The sequence below is a fragment of the Lampetra planeri genome, chromosome 10 (genome assembly GCF_965212315.1).
Source record: "Lampetra planeri chromosome 10, kcLamPlan1.2.h2, whole genome shotgun sequence".
Lineage (NCBI taxonomy): Eukaryota > Metazoa > Chordata > Hyperoartia > Petromyzontiformes > Petromyzontidae > Lampetra > Lampetra planeri.
The window spans coordinates 4,045,733-4,068,457 of record NC_136116.1 but is presented as its reverse complement, the minus strand read 5'-3'; the positions used below and the strand labels follow the sequence as shown (position 1 = coordinate 4,068,457).

The window sequence follows — 22,725 nt, the reverse complement described above, 5'->3', positions numbered from 1 at the left end:
TGAGGCCAATTGATTTCGTGGAAACAACAGCAGCAGCGCATAAATCATGTGTCTATTACAGTAAACAAGCTGGCTTGAGTTACGCATATAAATGCAGAGCGGCGAGTTACTCCCTTTCCGACCCCAGCGGTAGTCGCACCGTGTCACCCATCGTGGTGAGACACTGTGGCAGGCCTATGCTCGGGACGTTACATTACCACGAGGCCCACGACAGTACGAGAAAACTCCTCCAGTCCGCAATCCTACGAGATAAAACTCCACCATTGCTTTCTTCCAACCATCCTCAGTTTTATTCTCCCCATCCTGCTTTTGTGGAACGGCCTCCTTAATTATCCCTGATTTATTTTCTCTTTCCCGCAGGTAAGCGAAGTAAATTCGCAGATAACCCACACGGGATAATAGGATTCGCGACATTTGACCCCCACGTTACCGTGGCTGCAGAGAGTTGTGTATTTTCACATTATGTGGCACATGTCAGGGGGTGGGGGTATGTGGGTGTTCCAGAAATCACATGTTAGGATGATACAGGATGCAGAATCAGACTCTTGTTGTTCCTTCACATTGCAAGCAGCGATTTGTCGCAGGGTTATTCAGAGTTGTTACAATCGTTTTTTTTTGTTGCAGTCCAGGTAACTGCATGGAACACATCGGTAAACATGTTTCAGTGTTTTGCCGCACGTATAGATATATTTAGCAGCAAGCGTATAATTTGTACTTTTCCGAGACACGCAGGGAGCTACCACAGAGGTGAAATGGTCAGCACACTGGACTTGAAGTTCAGAGGTCGCTGGTTCAATCTGTTCTCCCAGCTTGGAAGCTGAACCGGCACAATTTTATTAAATCCCTCCCCCCCACCACTGCCTCTGTCCAGCCAGCGGTACAAATGGGGTAAAATGTGGGTACGCTCGCCTCTTCCGCGACGTCTGGTCTGCACTGTAGAGTAGACCAATGAGCACTTTAGAGCTCCCCTCTTTAGTGGAGGCGCTTCCACCGGCAGTGGCGTGAACGAGTGAGCGACCAATTTCAGGGATGCACCTTTACCTTTAGTTAAGGCGAAACGAGGATCCAACATGCCGCCCGGTGACTTGTGCCGCCGTGCCTGTTGCATGTCGGCACTTGCGGATCGGCGCCTTCGCTAAAGTCCCGCTTGAATCGGTTGCCTCCGTTTGCCCTCCTGCCTTCCGGAACTGGGAATCCGGTTCTGAAAACGGTTACCCGGTTAACGTTTAACAACCCTGTTTTTTTTTTCACAAATGGCATAATCGATTTGGGGCAAAGGGGAGTAGACCACGGTAGGGTTTTCTCGATGACTTTTGCATTCCGGTGAAGGTGTAGTGTGCTAATTCACAGACACTAGTAGGAGGTACTCTCTCTCTTTTATTCCAGCCTTCACAGCCTTAGGGGATAACCACACACCGGGTCGGGACAGCCAACACGCTGCCAGACCCACGGCTTGAAGAGGGCGATGATCATGACGATCACGACGACAGCACAACGAGTTCCATTCCAGATCACAGCAGCCCCGACTGTGAGTCGGAGCTCGCCTTTTATCCTGCCCAGCGTGGCCAGGCTCCGCCCCCCCCGCACCCCTCTGGATCCCCCAGAAGGCTCCGTGCCTTGCCCACAGGTCCAACTGGTAGAACGGGCTGCTACCCCTAATTCCATTGTCTACCAATCTCCCAGCGGCAAGCTCTACAGCGACTCATTCAATGTCACTACAAAAATCTGACGGATCTCTCTCTTTCTGCGGAGTGTAAGGAATCTTGAAACGGCCTTGATCCAATGTACAGTACGTCGGTACAGTATATTTATAATTTAAAATAAAGCAGACGCCACATCGTGTGCGGCGACTCGTGAACTTGCACACATCGGTGAGCGCGCCGTGTATATGTCGCGACGTGTATTAAATGTGTGTCTCTGATCTAGCAGGGTAGTATTTAAAATTGCTGTACAAGTGATTGTGCAGTAAAATTTTTATTGCAGTAAAAGCGTAACCGATGTCCGTTGGGATTTTTTTTTATTGTGGTAAACACTCAAGCCCGGTACAACGCGTCCTGTGGTTTCTGGGGGAGGAGACAGAAAAGCCGTGGTGGGGGGGCTCCTTGGCTGTGTATAGGTGGGGGGAGGAATGCTCGGTGCCCACCAACGTTGTGAATTTGTTTAACATTTTTTAAAATTAACTTTAAACAAATTAAGACAAATGATGTTTGTAACAAAGAATTATATCTGGGATGGCTGTACCGTAATTACAAAACCTTTGACCCAGCAATCGCAAGGTCACGATTTAAAAAATTTAATCCTTGTCATAATTCAACGGCCCGTAATCTTTTGTAATTTTTTTTGTTGTTCGTAAAAATATTTTACCTGGAAAACCCCCTTGAGATAGAACATCTCATGAAGCCGCACGTTCATTTACGCAGACAATCTAGCACGGGCCAGCCCAGTGACGGCACTCAGCACAGCTCAAGACATCTTGAACACTGGCCTAAAGAAATTGGAAGATTATTTCTACTCCTGGCGACTTAAGCCAAACCCAACCAAGACAGTATCCTCAGCGTTCCGTCTCAACAACGCGGAGGCAGAAAGTACGCTGACGATCGAATTTTGTGGTAAAGCCATCACCCGCGACCCACTCCCGAAATAGCTTGGAGTGGTGCTCGATCGAAGTCTCACTTTTAGGCAACACATTGAGCAGTTGAACAAATAGATAAAAACATTGCCGGGCGTGGTGCTGACCACCCACCCCGTCGTGTGCCGTGCCGGGCTTCATTGGTGCTCGCGAACGGCACTTGCCCCCAACAGCCTGTTAAGGCTATACGGGGGATCTTTGACTTTGTAAGCAGCTATGAACCCGGCCACTCGAGTTCGATTCCTGGCAACGGGTAACATTAGTGGCAGATATCTGAATCTGACCTGGGGCAACCCTGGGTCAGCTTGCGCTTAAACTATTACCCCGTGCAATGTATAAACATCAGCACTGGGGAGATAAAGGGGGCCAGACGTGGATCTGTCCACACCATTCCTTCGTGCGCTGTGCCGGCCTTCATAGCGGTGCTCATGAACAGCACTTGCCTCAACAGCCTGTGTGATCTTCTTGGTTCTTTCGGTAAAGTCACGTAGAAGGGAAGTAATAAAATAATAAAAATTAAACATAATAAAATAATTCTCACGACGTTTCGGCCACAACGCAAGCAGCCGTCCTCAGGTGAAGAAACAGGTCTGTCGAGAAGACAGCGTCTGAATCTTCTCGACAGACCTGTTTCTTCACCTGAGGACGGCTGCTTGCGTTGTGGCCGAAACGTCGTGATAATTATTTTATTATGTTTTATTTTTATTATTTTATTACTTCCCTTCTACGTGACTTTACCGAAAGAACCAAGAAGATGAATCCCTGCAGTCACGAAAGCTTTAAATCGAAGCCTGTGTGATGTATGATTATATCTGTAATGTATGATATAACATTTCTCCAAAACAGAGGTTTTTTTAGGTTCACTACCCTGGTTTCACAGTTGTACTGAATGGCTCTATGCTTTAGGGTGGTAATGCATGATGTTTAGCATGAATGACACCAGGAAACACATCAGAAAGCTATACGTTTATTGTTTTTGGCCATTTTTCAATTCACTGCTGGATGTTTGAAGGCCTCTACTTGATGTGCCAGTAATGGAGGCTATTTGACCAAACTTCACCACTCTGGACAGTGCGAGTTGCTGAATGGGATGCCCAGAATGGCTTCAGATCATGGCCGGGATTAAAACTCGGGTCACCGGGTTCGTAGCGCAGCGTACACTAACCGCCAACCCACCCCATATTACCTCATTTCACATTTAACCATTGTGATATGTGGAGGAGCAGTGTTTGTGCAGCAGTTGGCAAACCGAACTATGAACCCCGCAATTTGAGCTTAACTACAGCCAACAGCAATGTCATCTGGACCAGTTCAGTACCCCCCCCACCTCACCCTCCCCCACCATTACTGACACATACTGACCAACGGGATGAGGTATGTGTCAAGTATCCACCACAGCCGACACGGTATCGGGAAGATCTCCAGCAGTGGATTGACAAATGGGCTGTGCAGTACGTGTGGCTGTACGTCTGTCTACTGGCAACAGCTGACTGCGCCACCGCCTGCAGACTGAACTAAGTCAAAGCTCTCGGATTTGTGGGGTTTTGGCCGTCACCGCACGTTTTCCGCTGTGACATCCGACGTTTCTGGTAGCTTCTTCTCCGCGTGGGGTGAAACGTCGAGCATCGTGCCGACCGATACGTTGAGATTATTTTGCTGCTGTAAATTTCCACATGATAAGCCACTTCGTTGAGCTTTCATTTGTGGTCAGGCTGCTTCTGAAAAAGACGCTAATAGCTCAATGGGCTTCACCTGGTAAGGAAACAAATAGACTCGTTTTATTTGTATATATTTTTTAAAGTGATTTGTTTACCTTTCCTATACTTGGCACTCCTGTCGTGTTTTTGTACTGTTGTTGTAACGTTCTGACCTGCCCCTACCGGACATCTGTGGCAAAAGAGCTTTATAGCTCATAAGATTCCTCCAGTATAAATATTCTCATTCTGACACGTGGCACACGGCCCGAGACCACACGCGGAGAGCGACATTGCTCAGCCCAGCCGCGGTAACGTACAGAGACCGCCACCTTCACAGAGGGATCGCTCGCACGCAGCTTTGCACCATGCCAGCTGCCTGGAAAATGCAGAGTGGACTTTGTGTGCACTCCCTTTAGAGCCCCATCTTGCAGGTGTTCCCATTTAAGTGAAGTGGATTTTTTTAACCAGGTGGGAGCCTGTTGAGACTACGAGTCTCTTTTTTTCAACAAAGAGCCCACCCCGGGGGTTACGAAGCCAATAAAATCAAAAATGCCAGACGTAAAGCCTTGACTTAGTGCTGCGTAGGTTTTTGCTGTTGTGGCTGTGTGTGGCTCTGCGTTGTGTTTTTTTGTTCATCGTACTGTCCAAAGCTTTTCTCCGTATGCTGGGAGCATCTCCCTAAATAAGCTAATCCCTTGAATTACATAACAGCTGTTATATATTAAATATACTGTATGCATACATCACAATGGATATTCTTTTCACAAATCTGGCATTGAGAAGCAAACTAAGACGAGTTACAATGCAATGATAAAAAAAAAATGTTTACGGTACGATTGCCAAATCAATGAATGCAACTCGTTACAGAAAACTTGACTGCGAGGGTCAAGGTAAAGGTGCAGGCCTGAGATTTGTTGCTCACACCACTGCTGGCAGAAGGCCATCCGCTACTGAGAGCGCTCTTGAGTGCTCCTCCTGGAGGTTTGTTTTGGGCCACGCTTCCACGCTGGCCAGACGTCTTGTAAGAGGTGGGACTACAAAGACAACACAAAGATCCCTCCCTGTAGCCGTAACAGACTGTTGGGGCAAGTGCTGTTAGCGAGCACCTATGAAGGCCGGCACGCCACACGAAAGGGGTTGGTGGCCAGCACCACGCTCGGCCGCCTTTGTCTCCCCAGTGATGATGTTTACACGCCGCACCAGCTACTCATTGGAGGCTGAGTCGAACCTAGGGAAGGCCCAGGACCAGTTAAAATAATCGTCACTGGTGTTGTCCGTGAGTGGGAATCGAACTCTGGTCGCCGGGTTCGTAGTGCAGTGTGCTCACACTACTTACACTTTACCACACCCGGCCTGCCGATCCACCAATGGCGAAGTAAACATTTCCACTGCTGGCTGGACAGAGGTGGTGAGGGGTGGGGGTTGTAAGAAACTTGCACCGTTGTTGTTTCACCTGGCGTGCAGGTCGAGAGGCAAGAGTTGTTAAACGCTAAAGCGACCGCCGTATATTTTTTTTGGTCCGGCGCAAGAGCTGAGAAAAGTTTCACAGACTCTGCCGGAATTCACGGTGGAGCCGTGCGTGGCTCAAGCCGATGCCCCCACCCCCCCACCCCCCCACCCCCCCACCTGTCAGTGTGTTCGGTTTTTAGCGCCGCTCTTGTTATTGACGATTTTGGATTTTTGCTTTTCCTGGAAATCGGAATTCGCCCTGGCACTTTGCCGCGATTTGCATCCCCGTAGGAAAGCCGCGTGGGCACGGCCGCTGTGCCCACGTGGTGGTGATAGAGGGGCCGGGGGGGGGGCGTGTGCCTCGATGGAAACTCGTGGGGGCTTGCTTTTAAAATAGCTCTCGAGCTGCTCTTGGGGCCAATTTCCCAATCGGGAAACTTCACTTCACGTGGCACACACACATCATCATCATCTACGCGAGCGGAATGTGCCACCGCGCATTGCTAACACCTGTGGCGATCAGTAAAACCCGAAGCGGATAATAATGGCGGAGCAGCATTGCTCCACGTGGCGGTTGTTTGTCGTTTACCAAACCACGCCACCACCGCCTCCTGTGCTCGTAACGCGCTGTCTCACCGCCGTGTGATTTATTGGAAGCCTCTGTGAATGCCGATTTTAGTCGACCTGCTGCGACTGTTTACGCAAAGCTGAACACTTCACTCTGTACGGGCATTCGTACACCCCCTCGTCATATTCCGATGCCGTTTTTGTCTAAAGCGTGCCGAATTGCGACGTCTTTCGTGATTCGGGTTGCCTAGAGAAGTACAGATTTCACTTGCTTGGTTACTCTTTCACCGCTACCACTGCTACGTTCGGTCACTGTGTCCGTGAACTTCACACCTTGACACCTACCCCTGCTGCCGATGACTCATTCTAACAGATGCGCCGTTTCCCCTCATCCTTCCACCTCATTGTTGAAATCGACCTCTCTCTTTCCTCACACTGCTCGACTCAGAATTACATCAGATCGTCTTCTTTTGAATTTTTTTTTAGCCTCGCCTCGCTCGATTCCCACGACGCAGTTGTTCGTCTCCGCCAGCTTTTAACCGCTCCTCGGCACTGTCTGCCGCTCGCCTGTTTTGGGTTTTTAGGCCTTCAGGCCCGAGCACGGCGATTGTGCTCTAAAGCAATAATGGGCTCAGGAACGCGGCTTTAATTGAATTGGACACTCAGTTTCAGATCTGGCGCAGGCCCTGGGGGAGCAGAACATCAAGCCACCGACCCACCCCCTCTTCATAACCCCCCACCCCTTTTTCCACTCGAGGCGTCACAGAGAGCGACATCCCCCTCCCCACCACCATCTCCCGCGTGTTTATCTCAAACTCCCATCTGACAGCACAGAGCCGAGTCAGGCAGAGACAGGAGGGGGGGGCATTGGGATTCAGAAGAGGTTGTCACCCGGCCTCTGTGTGCGTCACTGGCTGTTTTTCTCCACGCAGATTTGGTTTGGTGAAATTATTCGTGCAAATGGAAGTCAAGTGCTCGCACTTGTGTTTTCAGACAAATTGAGCGAGCCCCGGGGCTTCAGCTAAGCCAAGTAAATAATAATGACGATACCGAACAACAGGTTGTACGATCGGACGGATAGGCTACACCCCCAGTCTGTATATCAGACAGGGTCCAAGTGCATGCCGGCTTTGCAGGAGCTACCGTTGTGCGAGTGCCCGTGACAAGGCTCGTGCCGCTGCCAAGTGATTGACGCGAGAGAGACGCGCCCACACGAGCGCCTGCTTATTTGGCTAAACGGTGATGCCACCGCTGCTCGTCTTGCCTGGCGCACACCGTGAACTTACCGAAGTGTGTGGCCACCACGGTTTTCTATCTTCCCTAAAGGGTGGGCGGTGGGCCCCCTCCCCACCTTCCGTGGCGACGCAGCGTGGCCGATTAAAAACGCCAAACCTATTGGGCTCCGCATTGATTTCGCATAGGTGTTGCGTTTGTATTCTGTGCGCGTTCCCAGGTGAATTGCCGTCGTGAAATGCCATTAAGTATTGCGCCACAGTCGCGAGCTGTATAATTATTGTGTTATACCCCTGCCGTCCCACGGTGCTGAGGAAGGTATTTGGAATGTTTCTCCTGGCATATTTAGCCCCCGCTCGTTTGCGCTGCCTATTTGTGACGTTATTTAACGTTAACTCTTTTTTTAGAAGAAGATAAATGTTTTAACCCAAAATAATCTAGTTTTTTTTACAACGACCACCAATAACGGCTGCTTTACAGAAATGAGCCCTTTAGGTAATCTTATTGGTTCTCTGTTATTTAGAGAACATTTTAAGATTGTCATAGGTTGAGATTTCAAATTTTGCTTGGGGTTTTTAGCCAGCCCATCATCTATCCTGGGGTCGATTAAAAAGCAAGTCAACACAATGGTTTTTCTATGGATGGACTCGCCCCTGCCATAGAAATGCATAATTTCTACCACAGCCTCAGAGCTGTCAAACCATAGATGAGCACCAATGCCAAAGCGCTCATTTGAGCAGCATGACACCACTCTGGCTTTTGAACAGCCGCGTACAGAGATCAGCCTGAATGTTAGACAATGTGAATCGTAGTGTTGTAACTTATAAACGCGGTTAATCTCATTCGAGGCTGTCACTGAAGTCTGGGTATTCACACTCTTCGTCACCCTCGAATAAAACGACGTGTATATTGTCCGCGGGACGTACCTCATGGTCGGGGAGACTCATCGGTGTGCGGCGCACGCGCCTGCCTGCATGCGTGCGTGTGCGTTGTGTGCGTTCGCGTGTCGCGCAGGAGGAGCATGAAGCGCTCGGCCTCCTTCACCTGCCCCTTTGACGGGAGGTGCAGCATCACCAAGGACAACCGCCGCCACTGCCAATCGTGCCGGCTCAAACGCTGCAAGGACATCGGCATGATGAAGGAGTGTGAGTGGACAATGAAGACGCGCAAATGTCCTTTCGCTACACAACCGAGTCGTGCCGGGACCCCATGTCGTGCCAGCCAAAAAGATTTGCCGTGTCACGAGCGTCGCACGAGGTCAACGAGTCGAGATGCGCGTCGGTGACGCGGCGCCTCCGCCGTTGTTTTAGTGGCGCTAACGTACATCGCACACGATGAGTGTCGCCATTAGTGCTGTCCCTGAGCCCGAATCAGATGTCTTACGAAGCATTGTATAACGGTTGGGTTCTGGATTGGCTCGGCAGGATAGCCGGTGGAAAACTAACCGTACCATGAGGGGCCCCCTGACCCTTTCTTGGCTCGGATGTGCCGGTGGAAAAGTACAAAGGTCACCCCCCCCACCCCTCAAATGTAACCGACACGGGCTTTTGGGGCAAGTGCTGTTAGCGAGAGCCTAATGAAGGCTTGAATGGTGGACATTTTGTCTACACAGTACTGATGTTAACGGATTTCCAGGCACTCATTTAAGGCTGATCCGACCTACGGGAGGTGCAGGGACCAATTCAGATATTCGCTACTGATGATGTTCGTGGCCGGTAGTCAAATGCGGGTCCCTGTGCTCGTGCTACTAAGTTGGACTGACAAAAGGGTCGTAGTGCCCTCCGCCCCGCATTACACTAACCACTACTCCACCGCTCTATCCACGCATGCACGCATGCACACGTGCACGCATACACATCCGGTCTATGCTGCAGATGTGACCGTTCAGAACTGGGTGGAAAAGGGAGCTCAAAAACAACACGTCAAAACGAAACAAATCTCTGACTCACCATTGGAACCTCCTTTGCCAGTAGCAAAATATGATAATTGTTTTTTTACCCTTTTATCTGGAAACAAAACTGACACTTTTTTTTTACAAGGAGTCTCTCTAAGAAAAGCTGTCTTTGGTGTGGACCAATCAATTTCGAGGACAGTGCATACATTATCAGAGTTGTGTTTTTTGTTTGCATTCCGACCGCAGGTATTGTGGTCAATGCAAACATGACTCCTTGTAAAAAAAAGGTGTCAGTTTTGTTGCCAGATATAAGGGTAAAAAACCAATCATATTTTGCTACTGGCAAAGGTGGTTCCAATGGTGTAAATGCTTCCCCGAGCTCTCATTCTCTGATGGTGCATTGTCTTTGAGTTGTGCGCCTTTTGGCGTCATCTGGTCCAACACCATGTGAGACTAGGCTTTAAGAAAAGCTGTCTCGGGTGTGGACCAATCAATTTCAAGGACAGTGCACACATTAAATTTGATTTAAAGCTTTCGTGACTGCAGGGATTCATCTTCTTGGTTTTTTCGGTAAAGTCACGTAGAAGGGAAGTAATAAAATAATAAAAATAAAACATAATAAAATAATCTGAAATATATTATGTATAATAATATTATGTTTTATTATTATTATTTTATTATTTCCCTTCTACGTGACTTACCGAAAGAACCAAGAAGAAAAACAGTGCATACATTATCAGAGTTGTGTTTTTTGTTTGCATTCCAACCGCAGGTATTGTGGTCAATGCAAACATGACTCCTCTTAAAAAAAAGGTGTCAGTTTTGTTGCCAGATAAAAGGGTAAAAAAACAAATTATCAAATCTCTGGCTGCAGTGCAACCGTGGCGCGCGTCAAGCGCACACAACAGAAACGCGGCATGTTTGTCAATAGCCACTGCCTTCAAAGGAAACGTATATAAAGGGGCGACATTTCAGACCGTGACCCCTCTTTTTTATAGCACATAAGCAGACTATGGTTGTTAAACGATAACCGCTAAACTGGTAAGCATTTTCACAATCCGATTTACCGGTTCTGAAAGTCGAGCACCGGTAATTTTATCCAGTGGAATTTCGGCAAATGAACTACACACCGATTTGGTGGACGCGAAAGTACAAGCAGCACGGCGGCATAAGTTACTGCGTGGCTACATGTGCCCTCGCTCGCAACCCTGCCATTGCTCACTGGCTCAGTCACTCAGGCCACTGCTGGTGAAAGGGACTCTACGAGAGGGAGTGCTCGAGGGTATTTGTCCTACTCCTCCTCGCTGACCAGATGTCTCGGAAGAGACGGGGGCATGCCCTCACTTTACCCCGCCACAGGTGACCTGCCGATCCACTAACCTTGGCGAACCCATTCATGCTTCCGGGTTGGTAGAAGCACGGGTGGATTTTTTTCTTTAATAAAACCTTAACCCCCCCGCATTGTTTCAACTGCCGTGGCAAGACATGGAATGAAACCAGCGACCACTGTGCTAACTCATAAACCACGGCGGCTCCCCTTAATGTTCCTTTAAAAAAAAAACTATTTAGGTATTTTATTTGCTCGGCGGTTTCATTTTACGCGGCAAATCCTGTAGAATGTAGTTTTAGCGGGTTTTTTCCCCTGTGCAATTACCGGTAATGTAAATAATACCCAATGTAACCACGCTCAAAGCAGACGCTTTTGAGGCTTGCTTGGGATCAACTGCGCGCTGCAGGGAGCGTGCGTAACTGCTCGGTGTCGTGCGTGCACCTGAGGTGTATTTGATCTCTCTGTCGTAGCAACTTTGAATGACCTTTGCCCGACCGGGTTTGTGTGTTTTCCCCCCCCACCAACCCCCCCGCTAAATTGTGATTGGTTATCTCATGAGCGTGAAATCAAATATCCGGCTAACTTTCTAGGCTTACAGTGAGGCAGCATGGTTGGCAGAGTGGTAACATGTGTTGCCTCACAGCAAGAAGGGCCTGGGCTTGATTCCCAACATTGGTGCCTTTCTGTGTGGAGTTTGTACTGCATTTGACAAACATTCCAATGCCGAAAATTTACTTGCAAATTACTCAGAAGGAATTAACACTTGGCAACATTGTCTCCCACTCACACAAACTTGGCAGGACCCTATGAAAAGGAGTCTTGAGACTGGGTAAACAAGCGGAATAATAATAATATTACATTTTTGGGCAGTTTGCCGTGTTGAGTGGCCCAGACTAGTCGCTTAAGAGTCGCAGCCTGGCCTTCACACTGCATGCAAATAGCGGCTCGTTTTTGACAACTTGCGTTGATTACACTGGGCACTTCGTATGTAGATACGTACGTATGAGTGTAACCAAATAAATAACTCTTCAGTGGAGCCCATCATTGTGAGTTTGCCTAAAAGAGCACTTATTCTTGGTTCTGAAACCCAATAGCTAGTAGAAAGATTGCTATCCATCACGTAAGCTTGCTGCAAGATCACCTGTGGCTCCACCTTTCATCCCAACCTTGACAACTCCCCTGGGCCCTGGCGTCAAGTTGTGCACACAGTGTTGACGTATGTGATTGCGTGCCTATCTGTCAACCTCGAGGTGAACCAACCGTGGCCCCTAACTGCAGTCCATTCTCATTTGCTGCATTCCTAATTAATACAAAAACAACAACAACAAAACGTATAGTGCCATAACATATGAGGCCATTACAAGGGCGCTGAACAAGCGACAAAAGCGTTACATGTGAGCCATTAGTCCATAGCAATGAGCAATAGATAATGCACTTGATCCAAGTTGCAGCAGATGACCAAATCACCCAGAATGTGGCCCATCTCGTCAGAATAACAGAAGCTAAGCAGGATGGAGCGTGGATAATGACGACAATGCATAATAACTGTTGACGGAGGCTACTGTGGCGTTACATTGTCAGCAGGCAGGCAGCGCAGCAAAATCAGTTGTGGTACTGCACTATGCCTCATTGTCTATGCTATCCGCCTTCAACCCGCACTGACCGCCACGGTGAAATATGATCAAATATTGAACACCCCATGACCCACATGGCGTTGGGAGGCTCTCATGCAGCAGTGGATTGACACAAGGGCTCTAGATGTACGTGTACTCGAGTCACAAAAGGCTAAATAGTGAAGAGTGCACAAAGCAACGTGGATTGGTGCATGCTTTGATTACATTTAGACATAGAGGACACGTGCATCAGATGATATTTGCGAGTTATGGGCATGGTCAGTTTAACACGTAGGCTTCCGCGATCAATATTATCCATAATAGAGGTTTTATTTGGGTTAGAGTGCGTAAATATAAATGTGTTGTTAAACCCGCCACCACCCGACACAGCCAATTAGTAAGGTTTGTCACGTAATCGAATTGTAAATGTTGTGGATTTGCTCTCCAACACACCGGTGTGCTGTACTAGTAACGAGTTGGCATGATTTGTTTACGTAACAAATCTTACTAATTGGCTGTGCCGGATGGTGGCGGGTTTAACGATACATTTATATTCACGCTTTCTAACCCAAAAAAAGCCCTCTAATTGATATGGGAATGCTGTGATTACTCTCAGCTCTTCCAAAACGTCCGACCAGCATGACAGAGTTACCCAAACACCCTCGATAGAGCGGTCCCATGGAGCGCCCTCTGAGTGGAGGCCCTCCCGCCAGCAGTGTCGTGAGCGAGCAGTTTCACAGGCTGCACCTTTCCCTTCACTGGAACATTCCGTGCAGGTGCTGTGGATGTTGAATTTCTTGGTTGGCGGTGTTGTGAGGGATGTGGCAGTGTATTTGTACGCACGTGTGTTCAACTTCTTTTGTACCGTACGTAGCCAACCGCGTTAATCGAAGGTGCGGGGGATGGACAACAAACTAAACACTAAAAGCAGTTCTAAAGAAATGAGTTTTCAATTTCGATGATTTTAAAGTGCATAGCTCCAGTGGCTTCCCTATTTCGAAAGAAAGAGCATTCCAGACGGACGCAAAAGCTAATTTTAAAGTGCGGGTTGCAGTGACCGGCTTTCTTCGATGGTTCGCCAACATCTGCTGTGAGGATGACTTTGGTGGGGTGGGGCGGGGGTGTGCGGGAAAGGGGATGCCTTCATCCAGCAGTGGATTGGTCACGGTGATGACAAATAAAGAAGTTGATGAATCGAGAACAGTTACTTCTCCTGCACCTGCCGAGTCTTCCGGAATTCTGTTTGAGTCTCCGTTAGGAGATGCGGCAGATCTGTGATCGTCACCCACTGCTCGACCCGTAAAAGAGCTGCAGCGGATTTTATGAAAATATGCAAATGGTGCATCGGTTACATTCTAGAAGCTGTAGTCGCGATATTAGCTAAGTTTCCTTTTGCCTGTGCAAGGCCATGAAAGGACATAATGTAGAGTTCAATTGAATTAATTTATCTTTCATTTGTGAGCAGACGAGGCCCCGCATTGAGATAGGACGGCTATCTTTTTTTTCTTTCTCAAAGTTATTGTTAAACATTGTCCTTTCCCCCCTCCAAGGGTACACGATAACGAGCGATAACGAGCGATAACGGCGCTATCGTTAGAACCTGCATATTGTGCTCTTAATTGCGTGCTCTAACGCCGTCGCAACGGCCACTGCCATGGCATCGCACGGGGGTCGTTCACATCCGTCGCAGTGATATCAGCAGCACGGTGTTGAACCGTCGGCAATCCCGCGCAAACCTCCGCTCTTTATCTGACGCTGTATTCTGTCCGTCTTGTCCGAAGCCCGAGTGCTGCGACCGTGGCTCTCGGGACCACGGTAAATGACTTGAGGTGACCGCAACGTGGCGGAGCCGCCGGATCTGCGTCGTACAGGGGCCCGCAACGATTGCGTCGGCCATTTTGCAGAATTTCATCGCATTGCGATTTCTTTGTTGATCATTTTATTTATTCTTCTTAATTATTTCCTTTTTCTGACACATTTCATGAAACAACAAAGTCGGTAATGAAAAATCTGAAATAAATAGCGATTATATGTTAAATTATTTATTTGCGATGTTTTTTCTCACCGAGTGACGGCATGGTAAATATAGAATGTCGTTATTTTCGTAGTTAGTTAAATTACTCTAAGGTCTTGTATATATATATTGTGAAGTTCCAATGATTAGAAGATATACGGCAGCTTTGCATTCCATGAACTGCAAATAACTTGTGAAGTGATTCTAATTCGGACTTCCAGCAAAGCACAAAAAACAATAAAATAAAATGTTTAAATTCAATAACAAATTTATGGGAAACTGACGTCGCGATGACCATGATATCATACAATTTTAGATCGTACCCGAGTAGTAACGGACATGGCGAGCTGTTTAGCGAAACGTGAAGTCAACTACTTGGTGTGGAATAAATCCCGCTGTTTGTTCGTTGATGAGACAGAGCGCAGATTAAAGTGTCACGCGGCGTTAGGGAGAAACTCTCGCAGCCGGGTTTACCGATGAGATACGATGTCTGTTTGAAACTGCGTCGACGTCCCGTCACGTCATTGTGTAGCATCTGACTCGTTATCCCGGCGTGAAATTTCGCCGGGCGCTGACAAATGACGAGCTGCTTATAGAAGGTCACGGACGCGGCCGGTACAAGGGAGGTCGCGCCCACGCCTTGGCGCTTTCATTTCGGTGACTCTGTCGGCTGTGGCAAGAAAATAAATGTGAACGCGTGCACGGCTTTGCGATCTGTGTGGGAAGAGGTTGAACCCCCCCCCCGGCCAGCATCGGGTGCCTCCTTTGAGAATCAACTAAATTAACGTGAATGCGAGGAGCAATTCTTTGCAACGTAAGTTGGAAACGATGGCAGGCATATTGCTGTCTCGTCGTTGTCAAAGTTGTGCCGCTTCGCTCTCCTGTCATACGCGGTTCGACTCAATGTGGCGCCATGGTGGCGAGATGTTAGCTACCTCGCTTGGTATACAGGAGGTCGTGGCTTCGATCCCGACCGCTGTATATTAGGAGTTTGGATGTTCTTCCTGTGTTCGCGTGGATTTTTGTTTGGGTCCTTCGGGTCTTCCCTCTACATTCAGAAACGTGCGTTTCGATGCATTTCCACGTGATAAGCCACCTGTTTGAGCTATAATTTGTGGCCAGGTCGTTTCTAAAAAAAGAGTTATATAGCTCAGTGGGCCTTACAAAGCTAAATAAAATTAGTCTAAATAGTTTTTTTAAAGTTAGAATGTATTCGGTGCCTGCAGAAACTGCCCGGCATGTGGAGTAAGATGTTAAGACGCCATGGCGAAAAAAATTACACCTAGCGCACAGCCTGGACACACGGCAGAGAGAAGGGTGAAGCGTATGGGATACTACATTTTATTTTGCCCCCCCACCCACCACCTTCCATCGAACTTTCAAACCTAGCTAGTTTATTGAATGGACAATGCCACCTTGTTTGTGCGAAACAAGGCTGAGCGCAATATCGCCAGCACACCGTGCGCATCCTTGCACGTGCGTTCCCGTCGAGCTGTGGACGCGTTTGTTTCAGGGGGCCGCACGGCACCACTCGCCGACTGGTGAAACGTGCGCTGCGGGGGGCACCACGTTTTGGCTTTTTTTTTTATTCCACAAGCGGCGGTCTCCCTGCGTAGAGTTTCGGGGTTTTGACCATTTTGTTGTGCCTCATCGCACGGCAAGTCGGGCTCGGCGAGGATTGTTTTTACTTTGCTGCGACGGGCAGCCCTGTAGCGTTGGCGGGGAGGGCGGCTGTAAAGCGGCTGAGTCCCCTACCTACCCCTGCTGAAGGCTCAGGTCCCACTCTGGATTCTTATCGATCTTATCTTATATATTTAAAATATATATCATGCCTTATTCCAAGGTGCTTCACAGCAATTACGAAATTGCACGTACGATTATAGTGGTTGAGATAATAAAGAGTGGGGTTGTTATTGAAAGTGGTTGTGTAGTTATGGGGACAACGAGGAGAACACTCGGGGAAAGGTTAAGGAGGGGTAGTTGAAAGGGCTAGTGTTGAGCGTTGGGTTAGTGGTAGGGGTTGAGGTAGCTAGAGTGGGAGCCAGGGGAATAGCAGTGGCAGGATGGGCCAGGGCAGGGGTCGGCAAACCAAATTAACAAAAGAGCCTTTTTTTCGAATTCGGGAAAGAGCCCCCCAATATTTCAAGAGTCGCAGTGCAATGTGAACACATTCCTGCGGAGGGAGCTGGTAGGAACGTTGGGTTGCTCGGTCAATGGCCAGGGTCAACGGCGGCGTGGTGTATTCCGCAAATATGGCCGACTGTGAGGCCGGGCACAAGCCGGCGTGAGTAGGTTAAACGTTGAGTTTTATAAGGGCACCACGGGGTGACCAGCTCCTCCCCACCCAGCCCCAGCCCCTCCCCACCCAGCCCCTCCCCACCATCTCCTCCCCACCCAGCCCCTCCCTGCACGACCGAAAAGTGCAATAATCCCCTGTGGGCTGGTGTAACCAGGTGGTTCCTACCAGTAATATGTGACGGCTGTCCTTAGATAACGTCACAAAGCAGTCCTTAAAGAGCCGCTGTCGACTCCGGAGCCACAGGTTTGCCGACCCCTGGGCTAGGGAGAAGAGACATATTGATCGCCACCCTCGTATCTGGGGGTTGGTGTCCCCAGGACAGCTATGTTCCAACCTTCGTGATTTCCTCCTTCTCGAGGTAGACGGGCCGGGCCAGCCTTCGTACGCTGCGTGCTCGTGCGGTGATGTACATCACGCTTGGCTTGCGTTCGTTGTCTCTGCTTGATGCTCATCGATGCCACCGATTTGACACGACAACTTTTAATATTGTTCAAGCTGGGAGAGCCGGCTTAAAGAAATAAAAATGTACCAAGTGTGTCTTTTTTTCCTTCTGCTTCTTTTACCGCATAATGGCATCTGTTAAATAAAAAGTGTATAATGCGTCGTGTTCCAAGTGACAAACTGTATCTATCGGTACCATTTCCTTTAATCGGTCATTACAGCTCCCTGAAGTCTGGCGTGCATCAAATGTGATGTTGTTTTATACGATAATGACACATTACAGCAGTTGACCAATTATGCCCACTCAAAATCAATTTTCAAAGCCAATTATGTATTCGCGCCTAGACAACGTGCAGCAAGTGCACACAATTTGTGTGTATGTGCGCTTTAGAATTAGTCATTTAAATCACGCTTCATGTCACCGTAACCTCTTCGCCATGATTTAAGGGCTTGCTGGCTAACTTTGCTACTATTGGGGCACCACGGTGGCGAGATGGGGCCTACCTTGCCTGGTATATAGGCCAAGGTAGTTAACATCTCGAACCTGACGCCTGTATATTTGGAGTTTGCATGTACTCCCTGTGGTCACGTGGATTTCTCTCTGGCTCTTTCTACATATTTAGAAATGTGCTCTAGAATATTTGGCTGCCACACATTTGCACATAAGCCGGTTTGTTGAACTATCATATGTCGCCATGTTTTGTGGTGTTGTATATATTGTGGGCCTTACCTGGTAAAATAAAAATAGTTTCGTTTTAGTAGTTTTAGTATCTGTATAATTTTAAAGTCTGTTGCCTCACATGGACTATACTTAAATGCATAGTGTGCAACCGTTCCTAAGAATTTAATTTGATGTAATTGGGCCTGGGAACATTCATACGTATGCTTTCTGTCTGCATTTGCATCCAGAAGCAAGCTGTTGATTCTTGACTTAAAGCTTTCGTGACTGCAGGAATTCATATTCTTTGAGTCTTTCGGTAAAGTCACGTAGATAGGTTCAAAGAAACAAACAAAAAACTACGACGTTTCGATCGCAACACAAGCGGTCGTCACCGCTTGTCGTCACCGCTTGTGTTGCGATCGAAACGTCGTAGTTTTTTGTTATTTTGTTTGAACCTATTTACGTGACTTTACCGAAAGACCCAAAGAATAAGCTGTTTATTTTTCATGTAGATTTTATTACGACTGCATGGCAGTCGTCCAAGCAAAAAGAATGAGTGAGGTGCCAGGCCAATTGGGGACACAAATGTGGTCTCTCCAGAAATTTTGAGGAATCTTGAAACTTAAACTGCAAACAGCCAATTGTGACATTTCTACTGAATAAAAATCGAGGCCTAAATTGTGAACGTTAGACTTTATTCGGGGGGGGGGATCCTTCCAGGATTCAGGAATGCAGTGGCATGTTGCAGGGAAGCACGCTTGTGATCACTCATGTTGAAGTGTCTGTTCTGATACTGTATTCACACGTTCAGAGGAGACTCTTGCTAGAGTGGGCACAGCTGCTTGAGATTGGGCATTGATATTTCCGTGAAGTCTCTGTCCCTTTCCTGTAGCCCTTGCCCGTCCACTTGGCACTACGGCTGGGCAATCTCTGTTGGAATCGTAGTCGAGTTTTGGAATAAAATCGTGAGAATCGCCCAGATGTATTCCTTCAAACAGTCCATGGCTAGCACCCCGTGCCGTTTCCAACCCCCCATCCTTGTTAATAGAAATGAACATTTATCAATCGTAAAATAAATAACTTTGCACCCATTTGAGCCACCCATCAGCTCCCTTTGCCAAGACCTTGTTCCATAAATCATTTTGATCATTGCGGAATGGTCTTTCAATTTAGCGTTTGAGATTGTGTGCGATGACGCTACGACGATGATGGCGGTGCTGCGTGCGGTGTATATATATATAGCGTGGGACTATGCGTTGTATCACATTTCGGGTCATCTCGTCTTTTTCTGGAAAGGAAAAGGAGATGTAAATTCAAGAAGTCCCTCTTCAGTTTCCTATGCCATTCTTTAACAAATGAAACCGGTCGTATCAAGATCATCTTCATCGTTTGTATGTATGTAGAACTTCTTTCGCAACGTACCTAGTTAAAGTGCGCTAATTGGAGGTGCAACTTTGATGTTTATTATACCGCGCCTCCCATGCGGTACACAAAGGGGGTGTTTGAAATAATTACTCCGCGTAGGAAGTGTTTGCAGACCCAAATACTACTGTGATCATGAACAACAGCTTTGTGTGCTTACTGCGTATGTGTGTTTTTTTCGCGGTTGTGCTGTGCAGCTCTGCGCGACGTTGCATTTCTGTGTTAAGCCGCGCATGGCCGGCACAGTGTCCATCATGCCGAGTGACGAGCGGCACAGCCCGCACGGAATGCTCGTCGCGGAGAGAGCGGCAGCAGTAGCTTGGTGTACGGCCTGATCGCAACAGTTGCCCCCCCCCCTTCCTACCTCGCTGCCCCCCCCCCCCCAACCCCGATGTGGTCACGACCTCGCAGTGATAATGACGGAGGAAGAGCTCCAGAGGAAAAAGGAGATGATCATGAAGAGAAAGATGGAGGACTCCTGCAAGGAGAAGTGTCGGCCACAGATGTCGGAGGAGCAGGAGCAAATGATAGCCACCCTCATTGAGGCTCACCACAAGACCTACGACTCCTCCTACTCGGACTTCGGGCAGTTCCGGGTGAGTGGCGCGAGGATAGGACGATGGCATCCGGACCGGCTGCGTGGCAAAGTGGGTTTGCATTCCCCGTCTGCTCATGACAGCGGATGGTCGCATGCGATGGGGTTAAGTTTGGGTGCTCTTACCTCCTCCAAGACGCGTGGCGGGCGTGGAAGAGTGGCATGAGCAAAGCCATTGCAGTGCTGCACCTTTGCCTTTAACTCATGGTGTCAGGAAACAATAATGTGCATCTCGGCTCTAAATGCAGGGCTGCCCTGTGTGTGGGCGCGCCTGTGTTGGTGTCCCCACGCAATGACACCGTCGGCCCAGTGTGGTCTGGATTTTGGTTGTGCAAGAGGCATTTCACGTCAAGATGTATTACATTGGGTGTGTACAGGAAATATATGAAGTACAGTATATGAAATAGTGTTGTAGGTCATTGTAATAAAAATGTTTTGGTAAATATTGTATTTAATAATATTGGTCATCGATCTGCCTGTGGGCTTTGCTCATTGTTACATTAATGTGACGTTTGTAGCATGTTTAAAGCTTAGAAGTTCAGCTGAACTTGAAAATGTATGTCTACTTTATAGCATTGTCATCTGGCTCCCTTTTAATTCATCTTGAGCTTCGATCTATCCACTGCTGGATGAAGGCCAATCCCCATCGTAGGCAGCGCCTCTCACTCTGCCTACGATGCAGCAAATCCATCCGTTGACAATAACGATTTGATTTTGATGGAGAGCCCCTTGCACCGATGCATCTCGGAGCGCCTTGCACACGATAAGCGACGCCCCCAGCTCCTGCAGAGCGGCATTCTCATCACCTACGATCGCTTCTCCTGTCCCGGCGCCCTTTCCGGATTCCGAATTGATTCGTTCCAATAAAATATCTAGCCTTTGCTTCCATTGTTCTTGTGAGCAATTCTTCGCTAACCTGAAATTTTATTTTCAAAACTTTTGAAAATATACCTCCGCTGCATGCGTTCACCCCCTGGCACCCTGCAAGGATGTCAGGTTGAGACTCTGGCAGGTTGGCACTGTGGCAGGACGGCACCAAGTCGAACCCACCGACTGAGTTCGATTGATGACTCTAGCGCCTCTCTGTGTGGAGTTTCTGTGCTTTCCTCCTGCTCTGCGTGAGTTTCTTCCGTGCTTCTCTGGTTTCCTCCCACAGCTAAACATAGGCGGCATGCTTGGTTTTGGCAAAAGATCCAAATGTAGCAGGACCCTCCTGAAAAAAAATTTGTTTTTGAACTGAGGGTGGCTTTCCGCTGTTAAAAAAACTAATTAACGTAATTTCCATGCAAGGCTCGGCGATATCGTGCATGGACTGTTGTTGGAATATCGTCGACAATTTACCCGTGTGACATGTCGTTCAAACAACCCACGCTGAGCTGTGTTGTGGAAAGCAATCGCTGAAGTGTGTTCGGGGCTATGATGAGCTATTTGTAACACGGTCCCCGATGATTTGATGCGCCGGGGCTAATGCGGCACGACGGAGCGATGTAATGTTAAACCAGAGAACGTGATAGCTTTGTCGATACAAAGTGTACTTTGTCTTTTTCACGAAGGTGCTTTCATCCCATTGATCAGAACAATTTAGCCGTTGTTGTTATGGCTTTTCTCTCTCTCATTTGCACGGCTCGGACGCAGTTCGTATTACCGCCGAGTTCTCGACTACCACGCGGTGGGAATTGCTCTTTGGGCAAACGAATAGCAAAGACGAAACACGCTACCGTGGGTAACTATGCCATGGAGAGGAAATTATATGAAACTTTACATAACCGCTGCTTCCCTCTACGGAACCGCCTCGTTTGGCAACCTTTTGGCCACCGTCCTAAATGTCACCGACACTGCATTTATTGCTATTCAAGGCAGTGTTATATATATATTATTATTTGTGGTTGTCTGGCACCACTACCATTCTAGTGTTATATAAAAAACATTTGCTTTTATTTTGTGAGCTAATTAGGCGGCTGCAGATTGCGCTGGAGGTGTGGGAACAATCCTGCCCTCGCCTGGCCTCCGGTGAACCCGCGGGTCAGGCCACGAAGCTGGCGCACACATCGAGTTAATTTAGTAAAAAAACAAAAATTGTAATAAACGCTGGTGTGATTTATGCAATGTACTGCGGTATTATGTGATGCTGCCACTGCGGTGTGATGATCAGCACATTGGGCTTGCAATCCGGAGCCCGATGGTTCCATACGATCTCCCGGCACAGCAGCCTGTATATTTGGAGTTTGCGTGTCTCTCTCTCGCTCTCTCCTCGTGGTCGTGTGAATATTTCTCCGGGTCCTCCGTTTTTCCCCTCCCTCCACATTTAGAATGAACATGCGTTCAAGAGTATTTGACTGCTGCTATACATTTCCACGTGATAATGCGCTTTGGTTGAGCTATTATTTACGGTAGCAAGGTCGCTTCTGAAAAAGAGCTATATAGCTCAGTGGGCCTTACCTGGTAAAATTTAAAATAGTTTATAGTTTAGGGTTTTAATCGTTTATCGTTGAAACGATTGGGCACAAACAGAACATGCCAATTTGTCACTAGTGAAGCACACCGATGTGTTGGAGAGCTAAGCCACAACATTTACAATCTGAGTACGACGTTTCGCCAGTAATTACAACTAGCTTCATCAGGCGACAGCCAGATATGTACTAGTTGGCTGTGTCGGGTGGTGGCGGGTTTTAACGACACATTTATATATTTACGCGATCTAACCCAAAAAAAAGTCTTATGGATGATATTGGTCGCGAAAGCCGACGTGTTAAACGTATTGGGCACAATACGTGCCCAATACGTTGTCGAGCGAAACGCAACTGTCTTTGGTGACCGTTTAATGCCATTTTCGGCATTTACGAGTGATGTCCGCGGAGCCGCCGTGACAACGTGGAAGGAC

The 22,725-nt window shown here is 48.0% G+C and overlaps 1 protein-coding gene across 1 annotated transcript in view; it reads left to right on the top strand.

The window, feature by feature from the left end:
• Positions 1-22,725, top strand: part of LOC144720864 (vitamin D3 receptor-like) — a 77,694-nt gene that overhangs the window by 24,007 nt on the left and 30,962 nt on the right. Inside the window, exons 3-4 of the mRNA XM_078597962.1 lie at positions 8,590-8,720; positions 19,661-19,845. Coding sequence (XP_078454088.1) covers positions 8,590-8,720; positions 19,661-19,845 — 316 coding nt within the window. The remainder of the gene's footprint in view (positions 1-8,589; positions 8,721-19,660; positions 19,846-22,725) is intronic.